This window comes from Myotis daubentonii, chromosome 6 (assembly GCF_963259705.1).
Source record: "Myotis daubentonii chromosome 6, mMyoDau2.1, whole genome shotgun sequence".
In the NCBI taxonomy this organism is placed as follows: domain Eukaryota; kingdom Metazoa; phylum Chordata; class Mammalia; order Chiroptera; family Vespertilionidae; genus Myotis; species Myotis daubentonii.
In genome coordinates, this window is record NC_081845.1 from 60,440,365 (window position 1) to 60,456,769 (window position 16,405).

General features: G+C 41.8%; 1 protein-coding gene across 5 annotated transcripts in view; it reads left to right on the forward strand.

Annotated features, from left to right (window-relative positions):
- HMGN3 (high mobility group nucleosomal binding domain 3) overlaps positions 1-9,299 on the forward strand; it is a 31,538-nt gene extending 22,239 nt beyond the window's left edge. The window contains exons 3-7 of one of the 5 annotated variants that reach the window (XM_059701131.1): positions 4,220-4,249; positions 6,973-7,023; positions 8,178-8,291; positions 8,410-8,509; positions 8,824-9,299. In XM_059701131.1, the coding sequence (XP_059557114.1) occupies positions 4,220-4,249; positions 6,973-7,023; positions 8,178-8,291; positions 8,410-8,509; positions 8,824-8,837 (309 nt within the window). In that variant the 3' untranslated portion in view covers positions 8,838-9,299. The remainder of the gene's footprint in view (positions 1-4,219; positions 4,250-6,972; positions 7,024-8,177; positions 8,292-8,409; positions 8,510-8,823) is intronic. The other 4 variants (XM_059701129.1, XM_059701130.1, XM_059701132.1 and 1 more) reach the window with 4 other exon arrangements.
- Positions 9,300-16,405: the final 7,106 nt, after the last annotated feature.

A 16,405-nucleotide genomic window follows, 5' to 3' on the forward strand; every position in this document is an offset into this window, starting at 1 on the left:
TCTCAAATGAATACTTCAAATTCGAGTGTTTCAAAGAGGAAAGAAATAGCAGTCTAGTCTATTTTATGTCCAATAAATATAGTCCAATCATTGACAGACTTTAAGGCTATGAACGCTGATAGAACTTTCCAGGAAGGTGTACACCAAGCATGTCAAACTCGCACATGTACCCAGTTCTGCTGATTAAATGAAAGGTTTCTCTCAGCCTCCACTGTTTTCAGTGATAGAGAAAATCTCTTCTGATGGTTCCCAGAAAGGAAAATTTAAGAAAATTCTTTTTTTTTTAAATAGCATAGAAAGAAGAGCTGGGAAATTGTCGGCAGGCAGTCATAAAGTGATTTTACAGTAAAAGATGTGCTTTTTAGAAATTAGTTACTTACACAGCCCAGAGAAAAAAACTTTGTTTTTGCCTTAATTTCCTGACCTAGGCTTTTGATTTTCCAGCTCTGGTACTGGGCCTGGATTATAAAAGGGCAGGGAGCCTTTGCATCAGAGCAGCTTCCAGGCCCCGCAGAGCAGTGCTTTGGCTGGAATGTCGCTCTGGAAATCCCACAGGGCTCTCTGACGTCACCCCGCCTCTTCGGGTGTTTGGGTGTTCACATTGGGAGGAAAGGAGCGATAGCAAATGTGGGGGAATTTTTTATGTGCTTTGGCCTCACTTCAGTGATTATCAGGACAGCTAGTTGGCGGTTAAGGAGGCAGTTATGAGTAATGCTTAACATATTTAGCCCCTTTCAGGCCCTGCACTGAATAGGGCCTGAATGAGTGCAGGCATACATCAGAGATATTGCAGGTTTGGTTCTAGATAGACCATAAAGCAAATATCATAATAAAGCAAGTATATAATTTTTTTTGTTTCCCAGTGTATATAAAAGTTATATTTACACCCTGGCCGGGTGGCTCATGATTGGAGCGTTGTCCCATGCACCAAAAGGTCGTGTGTTCGATTCTTGGTCATGGCACACACCTAGGTTGCTGGTTCAATTCCCGGTCAGGGCTTATACGGGAGGCAACTGATCAATGTTTCCCTCTCTAAAAATCAAAATATATCCTCAGGTGAGGATTTTTTAAAAAGTTATATTTACACTATACTGTAATGTATTAAGTGTGCAAGAGCATTATGCCTAAAACACAATGTACATACCTTAATTTTAAAAGACTTTATTGCCAAAAATGCTAGCCATCACTGGAGCCTTCAGGGAGTCATAATCTTTGTGCCGGTAAAGGGCCTCGCCTCGCTGTTCATGACAACGATCGTCTGCAAAGTGCAGTAAGATGAGGTGGTGACCGTAGCACCCCTCCCCAGCTCACACTGCTGCACATTTCTAGTGTTCACCTCCACATTTATTGAGGGCCCAGTAGGCACGGGAGCTACTGTTAGAGAGGAAGGTCCTGTGCAGGAGGGGCACAGATGTGAGAAAGACGAGGCGAACAGTGAGGTGAGGCCAGTGCGGTACACAAGTGGAGAGGGATCCGCAAGGTCCGTTCACCCCTCTTTAACGTAGAGGCTGCCACTTTTCCTCTCCTAAACCAGTGTTCGGCAAACTGTGGCTCTCGAGCCACATGCGGCTCTTTGGCCCCTTGAGTGTGGCTCTTCCATGCAACTTCTGAGCATGGGCCACGAAGTTTCAATCGCACTGTATGTGCATGCCCGCACGTGGTATTTTGTGGCATCAAAGCTGAGCTCTATTTGGTAACAATTCACCACGTGCTGCCTGGTTTAACTGATAATGTTGCCTTTTCTTCCATCATACCAATTTATGCAACTCCCCATCCTGGGAAAGGCATCACAGATTTGGGGTTCTGGTTCCAGTTGCTATGTGGTGCATTGTCATGATAATCCTAACAGACACGGTGGTATTCCCATGGAGCATCTGACACAGGCAGTCCCCCCATGCTGTTAGGACGCCCAGCGGTACATCCTCTTTCCCTTTGCAGTGAATCTATCACAGCCACCACTTAACCTGCACAGCCCCCTAGTCCCGGCACTTCTGCTGGCCGCCTGAAGTCCAGTTCTGATCTTTCCTTGAGATCCCAGGGTTAAAACTATTCATGAAGGCTCTGGTCCTTCATTTTTTTTCTGTAGTTTAAAGAAAGATGAGTTTCGCTTCCTGTGGCTATTTTCAGCAAGAAATTTCTTAGATCTAGAGATAGCAAGAAATATTTCTTCCAGTTTGGCCTGACCAGATGACCTAGACTGACCTAAGCACAGCTTCAAGAATTTCATGATTCTTTGCACTTATGGCACGGGCTGCTACTGATCAGTTTTGCTAACCCCTTAAAGAATTATTTGAAACATTTAAGCTATTGGAATGAGGCAAAGTCTGCATAAGGCAGCAAGAATTAGGAAAAAGCTTGAGTTCATTTTTTGACCAAATGTTATTGAGCATCTACAATATGTTAAGTGGCGTATTATTCTACTAGAATTAGAGCAGGGAATAAAACAGACAAAAAGTGTGGAGTGTTTATTTCTAGGACACATAAAGAAAGGCAGTTGTACTTGTAGAATGTGAAATCCCTTGGGGAGCCATCTTTTGCTGGTGGTAAATGGAATATCAATTCTGTGTGCTTATTTCTGAAATGCCTGGAAGAGTTCTGTTATTTTAAATTTTCTTTGCCATCTCATTTGCTAACTTGCACCATCACTAAAGAAAAGATTTCCTGAAACACATCATTCTCAGCACGGTTTCTCTCTAAATTCTATAAACTTCCAAATTAAAGGAAAATATTAGTGAAACTATTTAAATCTTTAAACATATACATTTAGTAGAGACATGAATGTGTTTATTTTGTTTCAGTTTAAAGCAGCGGTTCTCAACCTGTGGGTCGTGACCCCTTTGGGTCAGGGGTCGTCTAAGACCATCGGAAAACATAGATAATTACATATTGTTTTTGTGATTAATCACTATGCTTTAATTATGTTCAATTTGTAACAATGAAAATACATCCTCCATATCAGATATTTACATTACGATTCATAACAGTAGCAAAATTACAGTTATGGAGTAGCAAAGAAAATAATTTCATGGTTGGGGGTCACCACAACATGAGGAACTGTATTAAAGGGTCCGGCATTAGGAAGGTTGAGAACCACTGGTTTAAAGGAAACATTTCTCATTAACTACCTAAGACTTGTTGTCATTCTCTTTTCTAACATATAACAAGGCCAAGTCCTATTATTTTGATTTCTACACAATTATGTAAGTCTCTTGTATTAACTTAAAAGTTTTAGTTCCATTTGTAAGGAACAAGAGTCACACTGGAAGCTATTTCTTAAATAGCACCTCAATGTTCCCACTGTCAATTTTATCACAAAAGTAGAGATTATGAAAAGTAGAGATTATGTTTTGGAGCCTAAACTCATCTTCCTTTTCTTTCCTTAGTCGCCACACCCTTAGTGAAATTATTAAATGGGAGAGGCCATTTCTTTGAACAGTGTGCCCACACCCCTTCAGAAACTTCCTCTTGAGCTTTAGGGTGCCCAGGGTGATTGAACTCACCTGGAGAGGGTGATGGGAGCCATGCATTACATTCTTTCCACAAATATAAGACATCAAGAAAGAATTTTTTAAAATCAACTTGGTTGTGTATAATTGTTGCAGGAGGATTTACTAGGCCAGATTTCCCACTCATGAATGGGAATGAGGTTCTTGGGGTACTGCTGAAATACGCATTTTCAGAAGCCCCCAGGAGAGGATGGGATGTGGAAGAGGCCTTATTTGCATGAAGTTACTTTTCTTGGGTTCCAGAGTTCCCTGCCCGTAAGCCAGTCCTGGGAAAGGTGCAGCTGGGAGTTCAGCAAAGCCAAAAGTAAGGCCAGTGTCCAGAGCTTTCGTTCCATGTTGCTACTGGGTGTAGTTCAGCATCCAAGCTAATTAAACTCCAGGTTCAGTCCATTGTGTAGTCCAAGATGGCCATGAGGGAGCGCATCATCCCCTGCCACGGGAGAGCTCAGAACCCTGTGCACCAGAGAGAAAGAGAGTGAACTTCCTTTGGTTGGAATATTCAGGTTTTTCCGCACTGGCAGTGGCCACGCCCATCTGGCCACTGACTAGATTCCAGGTGTGACTGACAGGCAAGTGCCTTCCCACGTCACTCAGACCTTACTGGGCATGCATCTATCGGTCTTCCCTTCCCTCCTTTCCTGTTAAATAATAACCAGGTTATCACAATGGCATCATAATCATCAAAAACATGTCTTTTTCCATTTCCTTTGTAGCCCACAAGACGGTCTGCCAGATTGTCAGCGGTGAGTACTCTCGAACCCCCTGGTATTAGTTCCTCTGAGTTCATGTTCCCCGTGTCCAGAGCTGAGCAGCAGAAGGAAGATTGTTTCCCTTGAGTGTTTTATTTGCTTTTTGGAAATTATGTGGGTCACAATAAATAGCAAATTCAACCATTGTTGCCAAGCAATTCCCTTGATCAGATGTGTCCGTGAAAAACAGTGCCCAGCCCCATTACCAAGAATATAAAGCACAGGAAGTTGTTTGACATTGCTAGATTTCTGAAACAAAGGAAATATGTTAAGCAAAATCATAGCCTATGATGTGCTAAAGTGGACAAGAATTCTGATTCTCTGTCTACAATGCATACTTTAGTCAAAATGTTGTGAAAGTTATGGCTCCATATGCTTTAGCCTCATTTCAGAACTAGACAATCTTTGAAAAAGTAATGATTCCACTTTGCCACTTGGAGTCTGTCTTTGTGGGCCAGGCCCAGGGAAGAGGTGAAGGTTAGATCATTAAAGCAGGGATGGCAGGTATGCCAGGCCTGGTGATGTGCGCTCCCGCTCTTCTCACCACGCTGGGCTCCTCGCTGGCTCTTGTGCTCCTCCTTGTTGCTGCGGATTGGTGTCTGGTCTTCATTCTGCGAAGACAGGTCAGCCTGGCTCTCTGGTAGAGGATTTGGGTTAAAATACCAGCAGCCCACACTACCCACTGAGATGTAGGGGAAAGGCATTAACCTCAGCTGACAGTTTATATCACCATACGAGATCGTACAGGAGCTGCAAGCTCCTTTGGCCTTTGAGGAAGCATGGAATTCATCCTCCGCCAATACCCGTGCCTGGCACAGGTTAATAAATCAAAGCAGAAATGTATATTAGGACCAGTCACAAATTCCGAAGTGTAACTGGGTTTGAGTTGAGTGAGCCAGTGTTTCACATGAGTCCCAGCCTAAGGAAGTGGTATCAGAGGGAGAGCTGGGAGGTGCGGTTGTGTGTGCACATAGTTATTCCAGATTCTCCTGAAACCCCTCAAAGATGGTGTGCTCTATCTGAGAGTAACTTTCAGCGAGGCTCAGAAGTGAGTTTAAATGCTCTTTAGCTTAACTATAGATTTTACTGAAAGCCATTGTATTCCATGGATCTCTAGCCCATTAAGGGGATGTAAGTCACATAATACCCCAATCTTAAAACAAGGCTTTTCCTGAGCACCAGGAACCGGCAATATAAGCACCTGCCACTGAGATCATCGCTGCCAGTGCTGACGCAGAGCCTCGTCAGAGGCCAGTGGGGTTACAGACTGAAACCTCGTCATTTCCTGTCCCATCAAAACACGTGAATGCTGAGTTGGGGGCGGGGCGGGGGAGGGGGCTGTCTTACAGAAATACTAGAAAGGGAAATTCTTTGCTGTAAATTGAGAATACACGTATATTAATACAATATATCAAAGCTAAATATAAAACTTAAAATCCTGACAGTTTGGGGGCCATGCAAGCTGCTGTATTTGGGGAACAGACGCAGATTTAGAGTGGTAAGAAGATGAATAAAAACATTCCTGACTTTTCAAGCTCAGTTTTCTTTTTTCATTGGAAAGGTCATGTCTAACAGCCAGCCTTCAGGAATTGAACTGTCTACAATTTTACTTTATGCCCTTGATGAAAAGCAACTAGAGGCCTTGGGGAGGAACATGTATTTTTCTCCACAGGGGGAGACCCTGGCCCGTGTTTTCTATTAAAAAACCATTCTCCCTAGTGCCAGAAGAGATGTACATGCACTTTTTCTAGCTGAATGAGAGAAATACTTTTCCTAAAATAGCTATAGAAAACTAGAGTTCTAAACTGGTTATTTTCCCCAGCATCCTCATGTGCCACCCATTCTCAGGGCCCTGGAAAGCAGGCCAAGGCGGAAGCCCTGTGTGGAGGGGACCATGGCCACAGGGCACGCCGGCACCGCTCACAGGAATGGGAAGGAGAACCATACGAGGCAACAGAAAAATAGTTGCCTCGTGGGCTCTCTGGTTAATACGATCTGTGAAAAACCTTAAACTTTTGGGGCTAACAATAGACATTTCGTCATTACAATCGTGTTCTTAATAGAAAGCTCCAGGGGCGAAATGAGCCATCATCTGGGTGGGCAAGAGATTCTGTTCACCTTGAGCTGGCATTGGAGACGAAAGTAAGAAGGTGCTTGGCTCCAGAACTTGAAATCTACATCAGGGGTGAAAGGATTTGGAAATGATTTTGAAATACTTCCCAGGCAGCAGTCTTCATTACCGGATGGGCTTTGCCTGTGATTATGCTGTGACTTCTAGACTGTTGGGAAGGCTAGTGTGACTGAATTCATTGAGTCATTTGGACGAGAGCCTGAGTCATTCCTCCTGCTGCTGTGCTGTGATAAAAGGAAGCACCAGACATCAGAGATAGAAGCTTAACCTGTTCCCGGAGAAGAGCTATTCTGGACTCGGGAATAATGAGTCGGCTTTTAAATCTCACCTGCCGTTCACTTGAGGACCCAGATGAAAGTAGTTATGAAATTGCAGAGAGCTTTATGCTGTTAGCTGATGCTGAAAATAGAACGAAATATTTTTTAAATGAACAAAATCATAGTCAAAATGCACTGTTGTCTTTTGTAGCCTTTTTGTGTTTTTCTGGTTTAGTTTTTTTGTTGGGTTTTTTTGGGGAGGGGAGGGGGGAAGGTTGTACTGAGGGTTGCCTTTGTCAGTATTGGCATAATTTAATTTATCTTTGCAGAAACCCGCTCCACCAAAACCTGAACCTAAAGCAAGAAAAACATCTGCTAAGGTAAGAGGTGCTCCCACTCCCACTTTGGCTTTTTAAACAATGAATAAATTATAATTTCATATCCAAAAGTCATCCAAGGAAAGATCACATTTAATGCTTCAGGCTAAATGTACTGACTAAAAACCTGTTACCCCTGCTACAGGCTTTCTCAATAGGCATAAAGCACAGTTTAATGTAACTTTTACCAGGGATGTGTTTTCCATGTGGTCAGTAAAGCGAAGAAAGTCAGCGAACAGTGCTCTGAGGAGCCTCATGTCCATGGGGGTTTGGTACTTCCTCAGGAGCGTGCTGTTCACACAGTGCTCAGAGGGTGGGCCTGGCCGTGGGCCGTACTGCTGCCGAGAGCGGAGGACCTCGGGAAAGGGCTTCTGACTTCATATCAATGGTCTTAGTCGGCCAGTCTAACTCATAATAATCCCGTACTAATGCATACTAGCAAATAACTAACACCAGCAAACATTGATATGGCCCTTATACTAAGCCAGACCCTGTTCTGACTGCTTTGCTCATATAACCCTCACATCAGTCCTACTGAGGTAGGTGCAAATAGCCCGTGTTGCCGATGGGGAAACTAAAGCACAGAAACTGACCCAAAGTGGCTTTTCTCAACTCTACTCTGCCCTTCAGAGCCTTGTCCCTTCTTGTGAATTGTTTTAAACTGTGTGCTGTGGTGTGAGTAGGTGATGCTGAAGCAGCACTCACTTCTGTGGCTTGGTCTTAAAACAAGGATCTAGGTCTTCATTTTCAAGTTCTCTCTCAGCTTTGTAGTCACTCAAGCCCATGTCCCCACGTGAGGTGTTTCATGTGCTGGGTTCTTCCCTGGCTTTGCCTCATCCTTCACCAGCTGCTGCTGTTCTCTCCATGCCAGAACCACCTCCCACTTCATCAGGAGAGGAGGGCCACCAAACAAATACACGAGGGGAATCATCATGTTTTCTCAGAAGGGAAGGTCCAGTGGGCTCGAAGCAGCCTGTTACATGTTCAGAGACTCCACAGAACTCAGTTGGTGCCCAGAAAAACTGGGTTCCCATTTTCCCCCAAAAGCTACCGAGTTGGCGATGGTTGTGCTTTACCTTGTGTTTGGACGGAGACTGACTGATGTTAGCTGACAGCACACCGTGTCTAACATACTCTGTGCTTCGATTCTCTGTTAGAAAGAACCTGGAACAAAGACTAACAAAGGTGCTAAAGGGAAGAAGGAGGAGAAGCAGGAAGCTGGAAAGGAAGGTACTGCACCATCTGAAAATGGTGAAACTAAAGCTGAAGAGGTACTTTGCATAAATACCTCCCACTGATTGAATCAGTGTCTTGAGAAATTGCTGGATCCTTCAGCTGCTGGTAGCATGTTCTTAATGTCTCTTTTCATTGCCTGTAATGTTATTGCAGATCCACATCTATCGCTCAACTGTTAGTGTCTCAACCTCCAGAGGTACCCCACCCAGCACACTGTCAGGAAAGGGGCAGGTTGAAACAGTGAGAGTTAAGGGTACAGTAGAAAATTCTGCATGTGTGCAGTGACTAGAATTAGATAGTGGTGTGGTGCTGTGTCTTCGGAGCAGTGGGAGCTTGTAGGGAAAGCTTCTGCGGTCGTTTGAAAAGCAGAAAGCAATAAATGCAGCAAAGTGTTTGTGTAATATATTCCTGCCTTGTCTGTCTCACACCCAGAGTTGAAATAGGTTTTGGGGTAGAGCTGCTAAAAAAACGATGTTCTAAAGTGTGTGTGTTGGCGGGGTGGACTTTTATTTGGCTTATATTAGTTTTAATAGTAACTATGTTTTTTTCCCTTTTTCCTCCCCACAGGCACAGAAAACTGAATCTGTAGATAACGAGGGAGAATGAATTGTCATGAAAAATTGGGGTTGATTTTATGTACCTCTTGGGACAACTTTTAAAAGCTATTTTTACCAAGTTTTTGTAAATGCTAATTTTTTAGAACTCAACTAGTTGGCATACAAAAATATATAAGGATGGACATTTTACCGTCTTATAATACATCTTTTTGGAGATTTCCATCATCCTCAAGTTAAATAAATTTAATATTGGAAGCTGTGTATAAAATTGATTCAGCATTCCATGCATTCGCTTTAAAAACTTAGTCCTGTGCATACTGTGGTGTTTTTACTGTGCATATTTGAATTTTTCATGCAGTTTTTCTAGAGCAATAATCAGTGGTGCTTTTGTACCTAGGTCTATGTGATTTTAATGAAACATGGGTAGTTGTGGCCACCTGCTGACTATTTGTGGTTTAAAATAAAAAGGTGTTCTTGCCTGCAAAATACCTGCTTCTTAGTGTTTTCACTAAATTTAGGCAGTGTTTCATTTTTGCAGAAGATGTAAAGAATTTCTACAGTCTGTGCCCTGAGGGTATCTTTACTAAGTCAAGTAGGGTTGTTTGTTAATTTTCTGGCATTTAAGAATGCCACTATTTTAATAAAGTCATCTGTGAGTGCCAGTGTGGAATCACATCTAAAACACTTGATACCAGAAGTGGCCTGCAATGATTACCATATATAAAACAATAAGACACCACTTTTTTGAAGTCCTTATAAACAGATAGTGGTCTGCTAAACCACAACTTGTGAAAAACCGTAAACTCTGGCTCGTCCTTGAAAAGTCCCCCCTTTCAAAATAATACCGAGTCACATTCTTTGAGGACTTCGCAGCTTTGAAAACACTTTACCCAGCGTGACCACATTTCAGCCTTGGAGCAGCCTGGGACAGGAGTTGGCATAGGTATTATTAGAGCTTCTTTCTAGGCTAAGAAATAGGGACATGAAGAGTATGTGACTTACTTCAGGCCCATGGGAAGAAGAAAAAACAGAACTTGAACCTGGTCTTTTGAATTGTATACGTAGTGTCTATTTTAGTCTGTTCAAGCTGCTATAACAAAATATCACAGACTGGGTAGCTTATAAACAACAGAAATATCTCTCTCACAGTTGTGGAGGCTGTAAGTCGAGATCCGGGTGCCATTCAGTAGGGTGAGGGTCCTCTTCCAGATCACAGACTTCTCATTGTATCCTCAGGTGGCAGAAGGGGCCAGGGAGCCTCTGGGACCTCTTTCATAAGGCCACTAATCCCACTCACGAGAGTTCCACCCTCGTGACTTAGGCATCTCCCAAAGCCCCACTTCTACTACCATCATCTTTGAGTGGTAAGATTTCAGCATAAACTTTAGAGGAACACAAACATTCAGACCATAGCGATGGCCTTTTGTATCTGGAAGTCCATGGCTGTGTTGGGAACAGAGGAGCTATTTTATTACTGTAAATTTTTTTGTTCGCTTACATTTCCTGAGAAGTTTAGTAACTGCATGACCACTCAGGGAAGCTGAATTCTGGGCATTCCTCTTAGATGAAGACCGTCTGAATTTTTAGGATGTGAATAGTGCCTGTGCTGCTCAGGGACTCTTACCAAAAGGCTGTTGTTCCTCAGAGCCTCAGATGCTTTTCTGTTGTGGTTATCAACAAACACAGGCCCCTCCATCATGCTTGTATTTTGTGTCATTGTCCCTAATCTAGCATTAATCTACTGAGATAACAACCTTAGTACACAGAATAATCTCATTCAGTTTCCTTTGCTTCTGATTAGGCAATGTGCCTTAATTCATGAGTGTTATATGTACTGAAAACCACTTTTACCCCCAAGAAAAAATAGCTGGTATCCTGTGAGCACTTCATAAAAATATTTTCAATAATTTTTGGTACATTGCTGGCTAGCTTCCAATTCAGAAGTGGAATATAAACTCCATAGACTTACTTTTTTAAAAATTATAAAGGTGCTACAGGTAGTTTTTTAAAATATCAGACATTACAATAATAAATAAAGGGAAAAGTCAAAGTTTTCCTTTCCCCCATTCGTGAGTTCCAGAGGTAATCCCTGCACACCATTTTCTCTATGACTATGCATATGTGTGTATGCAGATATGCGCATACATAAAAATGTACACATGATTTTTAAAGGAAGGAAATATACATCCTATCTAGAATTATTCAACCAATAAATTGTAATTGGAGACAGATTTCAAATATTGCAATGCTGCCATTGAGACTGCAATAAACATTCTTGTGCACAAAGCTTTGCCTACTTATATATTTCTATTCAAATAAGTTCCTAGAAGTGGAATGTCTGAAGCGGAATGTCAACGGGAAGGTACATTTGACTATGCCAAAGGCATTGTGCCCATCCACTCTGTCAACAGCGTGCAAATGGCATCTCTTCTTACCTTATTTTAGTCTCATAAATGAAAAATAATGCCTTACTATTTTAATTTTAAATTTATTTTACCACAAGTAAAATGAGTTTTTCATATGTTTAATGGTCATTTGAATTTCTTCTGTGAATTGTGATTTTTCCCCCCTATTTTTTTTACTGGGAAGTCGCTGTTTTAAATCATTATTATTTACAGTGTCCATTGATGCCATTACTTTTATTTCAAACATGGGTTCTGCAGGCCATGGATGTGTGTCTGTTAAAATTTATGGGTATTATTACCACATTGACAAAACAAGGGACTACTATAAAGCAGACAGCTACCAAAATAACCCAGTACTTGAATGGATGTACTTACTGCAAACACATAGAAGGTGGGAGGTACCCATTACTGCCACACTGCTACCCCTTCAGTGGATTTATGCAGCCTAGGAAAAGGATCCCCTTCTCCAAACGTTTTTGTTCATTTGCTGGAAAGTTGTAATAGCCCTTTGCATCTATAATGACTTTGAGTTACATGGCACCCCTGTTGTTAAGCAGTGAACTGCTTGTATAATCATAGGTGATGTCCTCAAATCCTTCCTGGAGACTGCCCCACAAATTGTGGTGGAGTGAGAGGAGCTTTGAGAGGCAAATGCCCTGAAATTCCTATTTTTAAATTCTGTGAAAAGATAATCTGAACCAAAAGTCAAGACGTTGGTCCAACTTTAGTGAACTGTCCCATAAAATTTTGAATGTACATTTACACAGTTAAGGAGTTAGAAACAGGTCATGGAAAAAAGATTTTCCTTGTCCTCAATTTTTAGAGGACTTCACTCTTTAAAAAAAAAAAAAAATATATATATATATATATATATTGATTTCAGGGAGGAAGAGAGAGGGAGAGAGAGATAGAAACATCAATAATGAGAGAGCATGATTGATCAGCTGCCCCCAGCACACCCCACAGTGGGGATTGAGACTGCAATCTGGGCATGCGCCCTGACCAGGAATTGTACCATGACCTCCTGGTTCATAGGTCAATGCGCAACCACTGGGCCACACTGGCTAGGCAAGGACTTCACTCTTGATTAGAGGTACAGTGCTGTTCCTTAGGTTGCCAATCCTAGCAGGCATGGGAGGTTGTCTCAACTTCTCAAATGTGTAAGAGCTATTACTGAAGCCTAACCTCTTCCACAGTAAATCCTTCTTGTACCTCTAATGGAGTCCATTTTAGAAAGATGTTAGCCACAAACCCACAAGAAACTAAATAACTTATTGAATGGCTTTTTAAGTATTATTCACTTGGTTGTTACAGAGTACCAACAAATGACAATTTGGACTTGGTATAAAGAAAGTTCAGTTGTACTTCCAGGAAATAATTGGTTCTGAGTATTTCCTGTGGCTCTTACACAGCTGTCTTTTTGACTAGAAGAGTCCAGTCTGTCACAAAATGACCTGAGGAATTTGAATGACTTGGCAGGTAAAACAGAATTTGAGGGGAGTAGAGGATGGGAGGAAGGGGGTCTCAGAGTTGGGAATCACAGAACTGGGATAGATCTTTGTGAGTATCTGATGTCCTTTCCTTCTTAGAGGTGAGTCTCCTTAGAATTCCAAAAGAATTAGTGTATTTTTTCCCCCTGGGAAATTTTCAAGGTTTTCTAATAGTAGGCTTTAAATCAGGATAAGATGATTTAAAAATATGCATTCACTCTTTTTGATGGAATTCAATTTGAAAAATGGTTTAAAAACTGGTTTATTCAGCACATACTAAGTCCCACAAGCTGCATTTAACTAGCAACTGTTAAGCAGCTACTGTGTTCTGAGCACTTTGCTGGAGAAGTAATAGCAACCCCAAGAAGAGATGTCATTTTTGGCTTTGTTCTTATGAGATGAGACAGGCCTTTGGCCATATGCACTTCCAGATTTTTTAAATAGAAAATTTAATACTGATTCATCAAAACTGAGACAGTAAAATCCTTGAGTGTCTACATTGTCCCCCATGGTGGAGAGAAGCAAATGAGAATTTCACTGATCATCTCTGACACAATGAGTTGCTTTTCCTCTTGCATTCACACAGCACTTTTCTTGACCTAAATTTTGTACTTATTTCATTCTGTCCGAATCTGTAAAACAATGTTTCTTTTTTATTTCCTCAAGTAGAATTTGAGCCTCTTCAGGCAGGGAGTTTCTTCCTTATAATCTTCAATGTACTTACCTGGTGCCTGGTACTTAGTAGTTACTCAATGAATGTTTATGGAATGTTTAGATGAACTAATTGTAGGTCCACGTTGTTCTCCCAACTTTCAAAGTATTACTGATCTCTGAGGGAGGCAAAACTAAAATATATAAAAAAGGAACAGAAAACTCCAGGGTACAAAATTAAGTGTTAAATGTGTTAAGTTCAGACAAAAGACTCCAGGAGACCAGAGAAGAGAACCATCTTGAGCAGCAGGGGAGAGATTTAATGGTGGTGAAAGCACAGTACTCCCGTTTTTGAAGGAGGTATGAGTGAGTCAGAAAGGAGCTGAAGGATCCTTCAGACAAGTAACTGCCTTTATAAAGGCCGGAGGAAGTATGTGGAGTGAAACATTCCTGGAGTAGGTTCTTCGCGCAGAACCGTGTTTTAGATACCTGAGCAAATCCATTCACTGTCTCCTGCTTCCATTTCTTTTGTAAAATGATTGGATTGGATTTTGATAATGGCTGTTGAAACCATTGTTTTTAAAGCCGTAGGATACCAATCATTCTTTCTTGGTGGGGCCTTCAGGGTGCGGATGACACACTTTCTTGGCCATGACTTCACCCTTTGAGGCCATTCCTAAGGCTCATTGGCTGGACCAACAGAACACAATGTGAAGGCCAGTGAATCAGGGGATATCTAAAGGCCTGAGTGGCATGATGACTCTGCCCAACCATCAATGTGCACAGTTTGTGCAGAAAGACAGGGACACCATGGCTGGAGTAAAAAGTTGATGGTGGGAAGCAGGGGAATGGACTGGGACCATCCAACACTCAGGACCATGCCTAGCACAGTCAGCACTGGAGAATGTCATGTAAATGCCTGTGGGGGTGTGATGTTGTAGGCTAGGAATGAGAGATCCACGTGCTCAGGAAGCCTTGAGTGCTGGTCACCAGTATTTGTACTTAACTCAGCAAGAACCATGGAGCCTCCCTAGATTTTTTTCCCCAGGGAAGAGGCAGGATGGGCATGATGTCTAGGGAAGAGGAGCCTGGCAGCTAACTGGATCCCTCAATCAACCTATATAGTCCCTTTAATTAGAATATAGTCTGGATATTGCATATTAGAGAACTATTGTTTTTCTAAGATGTAATTATGGTTATTTTTAAGAAATGTGTGCTGAAGCTTTTTTTTTAGGAGTGAAGGGTTTTGATAGCTGGAACTTACTTTCAAATAATTATATACATAACTTATATGTGCAACATATGTGCACATATACCATCTGCATAAATAAAGAAAATATGGCAAAATGTTAATTGTTAGACCTTGTGGTAGGTATAAAAGGTTTCCTTATACTTTTCTGTATGCTTGTATATTTTCATAAGAAAAGGTTAGAAAAGAAGTGGGGGAAATGTTTGTTCTTTAATCCTCTTATCAGAGCAAGAGGACAATTAATGATGATAGTCATACACATCAGGAGCGTACTTACCCTGTGCCAGGCTGTGTAGTAAAGAATTTGGCCTGACCCAGGCTTTGTCCCTAGCTCAGTGATGGCGAACCTATGACACGCGTGTCAGAGGTGACAAGCGAACTCATTTTTTTGGTTGATTTTTCTTTGTTAAATGGCATTTAAATATATAAAATAAATATCAAAAATATAAACCTTTGTTTTACTATGGTTGCAAATATCAAAAAATTTCTATATGTGACACGGCACCAGAGTTAAGTTAGGGTTTTTCAAAATGCTGACAAGCCGAGCTCAAAAGGTTCGCCATCACTGCCCTAGCTCCTGAAAAGTAATCTTTAAACCCTTGGAATTTCCCAAGTGATAAGAGTGTCTTTGTTATTCATGTTATTCAATTCTGGACAGAGGTGGAATGTGGGGGTTGCGGGGGGATGTACTGGAGACTTTGTTCAAACCCCTGGGCAGTCACTCAATCAATCACGCCTATGTAATGAAGGCCCAGTAAAAATACTCTGGACTCCAAAACTCTGATGCACATCCCAGGTTGGCAGTGGTCCATGTGTATTGTCACACATTCCTATCAGAAGGAAGGACGACTCGTCCTGAGGACACTGGAAGCTTTCCTTTGGAACCCTCCTAGACTCTGCCCCATGTCTCTCTTCCTTTAGCGTGTTCTAATATGTATCCTTTCCCTGTACTTACCCACACGTGTAATAGCTTTCAGTGAGGTCCGTGACTCCTTCCAATTTTATGGCATTATCAAACCTGGGGTTGGTTTTGAGAACTCCCTGAACTTGCGATTGATGTCAGAAATGATGACAGTCTTGGGGACTGTGCCCTTAGACTTTGCAGTTGGCTAACACCAAGCATGGCGTTCTCCTTTTGCATGCATATTTAATACTCATGAGTTGGATGGGACCTACCATTTTGCCTGTTTAACAGATAAGGAAACTCCAGAACAGATAGATAGCGAACTTGCCCAAGGTGATACCGTGAGTAGAATTTAAACGCTGGCAGACTGCCCCAGAGCTTGTGCATCTTGCTGATAAGAAAGCCAGCTTGTATCAGGGATATACAATGAAAAGAATCCCAGGGTAAGTGGGTTCAGGGAGCAATGTAGGCTGCGTCTTGTCTCCTGCATTCTCTAACTGCCGTTCTGCACAATAATAATGAACCTTCCGAATCAGGACCCTGAGGCAAAAGAAGACACAGTGCCCTGAAAGATTCAGTGATGTTGGCTACTCCACAATTTGTTTTCTTTTTTTAATTTTTAAAAATCTTTATTGTTGAAAGTTTTACATGGGTCCTCCTTTTCACACTTCATTTTCTAAGGCCATTAAGTGGACTAATTAATTTTATGAAGAAGTCCAAGAGTTCTGACAGAAAGGGCTTTCTCATCAACTTTTCCCTTATCCAAGTAACAAGACCGCCACATCCCCTGTTAATAGGAGGCTGCTGTACAATTCCAGTGGCATGGAAAAAATGCTTTCAGAGAGAGAGAGAGCAGTCCCACACCTCTCGCCACTAATTGATAATTGACAATA